This window comes from Hevea brasiliensis, chromosome 13 (genome assembly GCF_030052815.1).
Source record: "Hevea brasiliensis isolate MT/VB/25A 57/8 chromosome 13, ASM3005281v1, whole genome shotgun sequence".
Classification (NCBI taxonomy): domain Eukaryota; kingdom Viridiplantae; phylum Streptophyta; class Magnoliopsida; order Malpighiales; family Euphorbiaceae; genus Hevea; species Hevea brasiliensis.
The window spans coordinates 53,770,768-53,779,724 of record NC_079505.1 but is presented as its reverse complement, the minus strand read 5'-3'; the positions used below and the strand labels follow the sequence as shown (position 1 = coordinate 53,779,724).

Sequence of the window (8,957 nt, the reverse complement as noted above, 5' to 3'; positions counted from 1 at the left end):
TGCCACTAAACTTCCACTATTTATATTATGTACCCAATTTCTTATTTTCATGGCATTTTCAACATTTAATACTACTTATTTTTAATGGACACTTAGGTCAAAAGTCCACTCGGGGTGTCAATTAAACAAAATGCCCCTCTTTGGATTGTATTCCCGATTTTTCGGTAACACTGATTTTTGTCATTTTCTTGATTTTTCGTTTTTCTTTGTATTAATTTATTAATTTTTCTTTAACATTTCTAATGTCAATTATACCTCAATAAGCCTTTATTTATGTCTCGAAATTTAATTCCGAGGGTTCCCCGCAGTCCTGGGGTCGGCTATTGCCTGTAGTAGTAACTTCCCGTCACGGTCACCCATCATGCAGTCTTTGGCTTAACTTAGTTTCATTTTCTATCTTTTATTTTTCCTTAATTTTTCTTGTATTTTCCTCTATTGTATTTCATTATTTTATGTCTCATCACTAACATTTAAGCATAGTTCTAGGCATCCTAGTTGTCCGGACAAACACCGGTCACCGGAACAGTAGAATGCACTACCTAATATAGGGGTGTTACATCTCTATTAGTTGAAGAAACAACACCTTTTTCTTTTTGCTCAAAGAGCTATCATCAACAACATCAAAGACATTCCCCTCCAAAGACCTCATATGCACCATCATATTATCACACACCTCCATCAAAGAAACTTTATTTTTCTACTTCTTAACTTGCTTACACTTAGCTTGAGAAACAACTTTTGCACGAAACTTCACACCCTGTTATTGCTCATGATGCACTACAATATTGAAAGAAGGATAATTAATCATTAGCAAATTACCCGAATGCAGAGTAACCAATTCAACCTCAGTGCCCAACTGTAAATGATCAACACCTTGAGGATGCACTACAACATCAACTAAATGCTTAGAATTAACAATAAGAGACAAAGCTAACCCATAAGGAGAATCTTGAAGGCCAACTACAATTAACACTATAGTAAAATCATTTGAAACAATACCAGCACAAGCAAATTCCATCACTACATCACCCTGATAGACCTCCTTATTGACATCCTTCCTAGGCAAAACATGCAACTGGCTATCAACACCAACCACATTCTGTGAAGGGCCTCCTTTCTTAGTTGTTCTTCCACCATTCAACTTAATATCACCAAGTGAGCTAGAGCATTTTTTCAGTTCTTCATGCTCAGTCCCCAAACAAGAACCAAAAGAAAAGTAAGAAGGTTATTGTCCATCCACCTTTATTTTAGTAAGTAAACAACCCTCTTTCTCCTTCTCAGCAACATTCCATAGCTAAAAACATTTATGAGGAGCTGCGCATAACCATTCACCATATTGAAAACCCCCCTGACTTGCACCAACACCACATTTAGATACATAATGCCCCATACAACCGCAACCAAAACAAAACGTTGGTAAACTTTCATATTTTAAGTGAATCCAAGACTCACCATCAGAACTAAATCTTATCAAAACAACACAGTGCAAAGGTTTAGAGATATCGAACAAAACCAAAAAATTCACGCATCTTCTATAGTCGCAATAATTGATCATCAAAGCACCACAGCCCCAAATTCATGACATGTTTGCAATCTACCTCCGAGAAAAATTGGAAAACAAAAAGATTGTCCCTCAATTGTCTAAAGCTAAAGTGTTTTTTAATACTCCAACTACATAACACGGTCGTAGGTAATGCAAGAACATTAAGCTCCTTATTGATAAGAAGTTTACCAACGAGAAAAAGAGAAATACATAATTTCTTATTAGCATCAATAAAAGAGTTTGATGGAATCTCCCCAACAACGCCCTCTTACTCCATAAGATTCAGAGATGCCAAAAGATCATCAACTCCATCGACTGCCATAATCAAACAAAGCACAAAGAAAAAAAAAATAGAAGAGGAATGAGGAAAAAGCACGACCAGAACCCTAGTTGCCGCTAGGGAGAAAAAAACCCTAGACCAAGAGACATAGAGATTCAGCATGGAGGAGTTTTTTGGATGTTAATAATATTAATAATAATTTTCATAAAATATTTTTAATGTGATAAAAATGGTTATTATTTATAAGTATAAATTTTAAAATTTAGTTTTGAAGATACTCAAAGTAATAAAGGGAATAAATCGATTTGAATTCATTATTCATTTATTCTAAATAAAAGAATTCAATTGAATTTTATCATCTTAGAATTTATTCTAAATAAAAGAATTATATTACCAATATAAATGAATTGAATTCTTTTCATGCAAATTAAGGAATTATATTAAAGGGGTCTAAGGCATTAAAAAGGAAGGATATCAGATCCGGAAAAGAATTGAATAAAAATTAATCAACGTAATTAAATTAAATCAATTAATTAACCTAATTAAAATTAAAGAGAAAAAAAATCTGATTTTAACAATTATATTCGGTTTTTTTTATGCTATGAAAAATCAATAAAATCAAAATTGAATAAAACAATTCTCAAATTTTGAATTTTCAGATTTTAGATATCTTGTAAAGAAATTGATAGGTCTGCCAAGCAGACTTAATATCATCAGAATGGTAATTTTCTTGGGTTGTAGAGTAAGAGGATCCATTGCCCACTGGTGCATCTAGGTATATTATGTTTAGGCTCTGAAAAATCAACAAATATACTCAGAAAAAAAAGGGTAATTAATGATAAATATATATATATATATATATATATATATATATATATATATAATTTCTCAAAATTCAAAAAAAAATTTTCTTTAAAAAGAAAAATTGTAATACATGAAATACTGCACCTGTGTCCAAGAAAAAGGATTCAGATGGAGTGATGGTAAACCTCCAGAATAATTTTCGTAATCGAAAGAAACTGGACCTGAAAAAAATGATAATTTTTTTAAAAAAAATATATAATTTAAGAGTAATTATTTGATAGATTCATTAAGAAATTCACTACATCTTTGCTTTAAAAAAAAATTCAATAGATCAAAAATCGAAATTTAATTCAATTTATCTTAATCTAATAAAAAAACTAATTTAAATTGAAATTATGTCATGCATAAATCACTGCTATATTTTAGATTTAAGGTTTGTATTATTATCTTTACATATATAAGCAACAGTTTTGCATTTGTAAATTAATTAATAAATTATGTTAAAATTTTAATAAAATTATTATTAAAAACTATTAAAGTAATTATGATTTACACCTTTTCAAAGTAATGATTTTTATCCATTGCAAAAATATAATTAAATTATTATTTTATATTGTGGTAACGGAGGTAAATGTAGTTGCTCTTAACCCATTGCCATTGATTTATAGCTACAATTTAAGGACATAAGGTAATAGTGAATATTGATAATGTTTAATTAATTTTATTATATTTATAATAAATAATTAATTAAAAATAATGTTTTTTTATAAAAACTATATTTAAACTATATTTGGTTATTATATTTCCTCAATATACAATTATAAGCTAAGCTTTGTCAAACAATAATTGGAATTAAATACTAAAAATTTAAAAATAATTTATATTTAGTCTACAAAGCTCCGAATTGCGGCCCAATTAGGGATGGGCCTCAATCACCCTTTTAGCCCTCAAACATTTGAATGTAGCATTTCCTAATTAATAATGAAGTTGAAAAAAGAATTAAAACTTAAAACAATTGATTGATAAAATTAAAAATTTCTAATAAAATTAAAAAAAAAATATTATCTAAGTCTAGTTTTATTTCATATTAGGCTTTCAAATTTTATTTAAAATTTTTTATATAATTAATTTTAATTAAAATTCAAATTCAAAAAATCATAATTTTAAAGATGATTGATATATTTTTTTATATAAAAAAAATTTAATATATGAGTGCATAAGATTCTGTCATGCACAACCAAAGGGCAAAGCATTCCAAAGGAGTATATTAGGGGACAATGGGTAGGATATTTAGGAAAATTATCTTATTTGAATTCAAATCTGATTAATATTTTTAAAATTTAAACTCGTCTCAAATTTGATTCAAAGTTATTTTCAACTATTCGACCAGATCCCAAACTTGATTATGTTTACTCGAAAAATATTTGAACACATTTAATTTTATATGTTTTAATTAATAATCTACATAAAAATTATTTTGTTTAATAATTTATATTTTAAAAATTTAATAATTACATAAAATACTTAAATTTTATTTTATTGGAAATAAAATATATAAAAATTATAATAATTATTATAAAAAATATATTTCATATTTAATTAAATATTTATATAAACAAGTTCAGGTAGTGAATATCTAACATGTAAAATTTGATCTCATCACAAGTATTTTTTTTCAAATTCAAATTTATCTCAAACTTATTTCAGATTGAGTACCTATAAAAATTTAACCCGTTGTCATTCCTAAAGTATATATGCATTGAATAAGGAGTAGGGACGGTACCACTTTCATAAAACTCCTCAAAACTGTGAGGCTCGAGACTGAATCTCATTAAAGACTATTAAAAAAAACTAAAATAAAAAATTATTTAAATTAAATCTTTCTTTTATGATTAGGCTTTAAAAATTTAGGTAAAATTTTAATTTGCGGGTAGGATGCTGCATGCATAACTAAAGCATTCTAAAGAAGTATGCAAATATGCATTGAAGAAGGAGAAGAGATGGTACCACTTTCATAAAACGAGGCAGTGAGACTTGAACAACCAGGACCACCAGTGAGCCATAGCATTAGTGGATCTAATTATAAAATAACAAAAATTAAGAAATAAATATTCAAATCAAACTATTAAACAAACAATGTATTAATCATTGAGTTTTAACTCAGTTAGTATTAAATCGTCTTTAAAGTTGTGAGATCTCGAATTTAAATATCAATTGAAAGCCAATTATATAAAAAAGAAAAATAATATATTGAGATTAATAAAAACTTTAGTCAATCAAATTTAATGAGCAATTATGAAAGGCAAAAAGTGAAAAGAAAATGAATTTTCTTTCGTAAGTAAAATTTTTATTTGCTATAAAATTAGAAAAAACTTAATATTAGCGTTGCTAGACTGAAAAGGGAAACAAAAATTTGCCTACCCAGTTTCAAGGGTGAAGGGTAGATCACCATCATAACCAGGAAGATTGGTGACAATTTGAGAGGCAATGATGGCTGGGAAAAGCAAGAGAAGAAGTGGTGAATACAAGGAACACATTGGCATGATGAGAAAGAGCCAACTAATTTTAGTGAAAAGAGCCAACTAATTTTTTTAGTGCAAAGAGCAACTAATTTTAGTGCAATGTGCACCGAATAGTCTATGAAAAAAAAAAAAAAAGTCTATGAAAGAAAGACCAATTCACTAAAATTTTGGCACTAACACCAAGGCTTTTCAAAATAATGGCCTAAACTTCAATAAATAAATAATTTTTAAGGACTTTTCTACCAGTCTACCTCCCTTCAAGTTGAATAGCGGCTATATGCACTTGCCAAGGAAAGGAAAATATATGTGAAGATTAGGTACGTGTGGAGATTAGCGTTGAAAGCTTCATCACTAGTAGTGCAAATGAGCCATTCCGCTCGCGAGTTGCTTGAAGTCTAACTCAATAAAAGCCCGCCTCAGTTAGGCTCATTTATAAAATGATCTTAGTTCAAACTTAATTTTTAAGCTTTTTTAGTAAACAAGTCGAACTCAAACCTCGTAATGTTCTGTTTGTGAGCAGGCAAATTTTTAGTTTCCCGAGTCTATTCAATAATATACTCATTAAATAAACTTATGAATAGACTCATTTATAAAAATATTCATATTACTTATTATATGTCATTATATTATAAATATTTATTATTTTATTTATAAATATTTTAAAAATAATATATTATTTAAAATTATGATATAATCAATATATAATATATAACATATATTTATTAAATATAATTAATTGTAGTTTAAATTTAATGTTTTACGAAAATTAAGTTTTTTCGTATAAGAGAGTTAATAAAAAATACGTACATTAAATTTTATATTCATAAACCTAAAACTCACTCTGCAAATGAGTCGAGCTATCTGCAAACTACTCAATAGTCAATTTCATAAAAAAAACTCGATTTGATTTAATTCATTTAGAGCTCATTTTTTAAACGAGCTAAATTTAAACTTATAAATATTTAGCTCGAGCTCGACACGAACTAAGCTCGAACTCGGTTTATTTACACTCCTATTCATCACCTTCATTTTTTAGCTACATAGTTATACAATTTATTATACATTAATACGTATCACATGCTCCATAATTCATATTTTTGTAAACTAATTATTATATTATTGCAAGAATTTAACAATTTAGTGATGATATTATTTACGATAAATTATCTTAAAAAGTTTGCTAAACCGTTTGAAAATTTGGCAAAAAATTAGTCACTTTAGCAATAAAAATTTTTATCAACCTATATTTAACAGAGTTAAACGGCGTTAACAAAAAACAATGCCAGTGCTGCAATCAAAAGATCAATGCATCAGTGTAATATATTGTCAAGGGAGTTTGAGAGCTACTAGGCGGAGGAGAATAGAGATCAGATGGTTCAAATTCGTCACTGGTGTTGTCCTGCCTCGGCAAAGATGGAGGAAAGTAATAAACGATGTAAAATGAGTGTGTTCTTTCATGATGGCTGGCAAACAGTGCTAATATTCTTTTAAGAGAATAAGGGAGTGTAATAAGAAAGATGAGAGGTTTTGTGAGTATTGTAATACTAGAGGTTACGGTTTTTAAGAATAGTAAAAGTATCATCTTTTTTAGGCTAAATTTCACTTATCATTTCTTTTGTTTGAGGTTTATTTCGATAATATCCTTAAACTTCAATTTGTATCACAAAAATACTTTAATTTTAATTTTTGGTAATATTATATTGAAGTTAGAATATTTTTATTATATAAATTAAAGTTCAAGAATATTATTAAAACAATCTTTAAAATTGAGGAACAATGAGTGAAATTTAGCCTTTCTTTTATGATAATAATAATAATATAAGAAAAAAGAGAAAAATAAAAAAAAACTAATTATTGTTTCAAAATTACTCCCTGTTATCAATATTTTAGGGTAGAGTTTTTTAGGAAAAAATACATGTTATAACAAGCACGCAAATCTAAGGCACACACACAAATCGCACAATCACATAATATTGAAAAGAGAAGAAGAATAACACAGAATTTAACGTGGTTCAATCGTAAGATCTACATTCATGGGCAAGACAAGAGAAAAAGTTCCACTACGATGAAAAGAGCAAGATACAATCAATCAGAACTTTCAAACTCTAACCATAGTGTGTTTCCCGAATATTTCACAACTCTACCACAAAGGGTAGAATATTATAATATTTATACTGGTCCATACAGCGGGAGCGTTGCCCTCGCACCCCCAAGGAGATCAGTGGTGGGCTTCAGGCCCGGGTCTATCGGCCCGTGCCCTCCGCTACCACCACAGATCTCACTTTTTATCCCAATCGGGTCGCAGCGCGAAACTTTCGAGTCGGGTCACAATTCAGGTCCATGAAAAAATATATCCCAAAATTCAAAGCTACAAAAATAACAATTCTTCCCCTTGGCTTGAATTTCCTTTATCATCAACAAAATAATCACAAATACTTTGTCTTGCCATATGCCCTCGCAAGGGCATTACTGAGCACTACAAACACCAACCAAGTCTAGGTAATGCCTAAACTTGTTGACTGAGACTCTCTTGGTCATCATATCTACTGGATTATCATGTGTAGAGACTTTTTGCACAACTACAGTCCCCTGAGATACAATGTCCCGAATGAAGTGATATCTGACATCAATGTGCTTAGTTCGCTCATGGTACATCTGATTCTTTGTGAGATGTATTGCACTTTGGCTGTCACAAAACACTGTTGCCTTATTCTGTATCAACCCAAGATCACCCACCAAACCTTGTAACCATAAAACTTCCTTTACTGCCTCTGCTAAGGCCATATATTCAGCCTCTGTGGTAGACAAAGCAACTGTAGCTTGCAATGTTGCCTTCCAACTGATAGCACTTCCAGAAAGAGTAAACAAATAACCTGTCAAAGATCTCCTCTTGTCTAAGTCCCCTGCAAAATCTGAATCCACATAGCCAATAACTGAATCACTCATCTTGGCCCTGTCAAATGTCAAACCAACATCTGTAGTACCCTTCAAATACCTCAAAATCCATTTCATTGCCTGCCGATGCTCTTTCCCAGGATACGCCATGTATCTACTCACAACACTAACTGCATGTGAAATGTCAGGTCCGATGCATATACATGATACCACCAACAGTACTCGAATAGGGAACACTAGACATGTGCTCCATCTCCTCATCTATTTTTGGTGACATGTCTGCAGATAACTTGAAATGGGTAGCAAACGGAACAGTCACAGGCTTAGCATTATTCATGTTAAAATGCTTAAGCACTTTCTCAACATAGGCCTGTTGAGATAAGAAAAGCTTCCCAACACTTCTATCCCTGGTAATTTCCATTCTCAATATCTTCTTTGCAGTACCTAAATCCTTCATCTCAAACTCATCACTCAACTGCTTTTTCATAATGTTAATTTGTGACATAAGCATGTTATCCACATACAATAACAAATAAACAAAAGAATCATCTGAAAGCTTCTTATGATACACACATTTGTAATATGAACTACGATTAAAGCCATTACGAACCATGAATGTATCAAATTTTTTGTACCACTGTCTAGGAGACTGTTTTAGACCATATAAAGATTTCTTAAGCAAGCAAACACGGTTTTCCATACCTAGAATTACAAATCCCTCGGGCTAACTCATATAAATTTGCTCCTCCAACTCACCATGCAAAAACGCTGTTTTCACATCTAGTTGCTCAAGCTCTAAATCATGAAGAGCAACCATAGCAAGTAAGACTCTGATAGAATTGTGCTTCACAACTGGAGAAAAGACTTCATTAAAGTCAATCGCCTCCCTCTAAGTAAAGCTTTTTGCTACCAA

General features: G+C 30.2%; 1 protein-coding gene across 1 annotated transcript; it reads right to left on the bottom strand.

Moving 5' to 3' along the window:
- Nucleotides 1-2,309: 2,309 nt before the first annotated feature.
- LOC131172246 (serine carboxypeptidase-like 18) lies at nucleotides 2,310-5,250 on the bottom strand. The gene is made up of 4 exons (XM_058133204.1): nucleotides 5,049-5,250; nucleotides 4,635-4,703; nucleotides 2,772-2,848; nucleotides 2,310-2,616 (listed from the first exon to the last, which is right to left on the bottom strand). Exons 1-4 carry the CDS (start codon nucleotides 5,080-5,082, stop codon nucleotides 2,479-2,481), a joined length of 318 nt encoding a protein of 105 aa, XP_057989187.1. The 5' UTR covers nucleotides 5,083-5,250; the 3' UTR covers nucleotides 2,310-2,478.
- Between the last annotated feature and the right edge of the window lie 3,707 nt (nucleotides 5,251-8,957).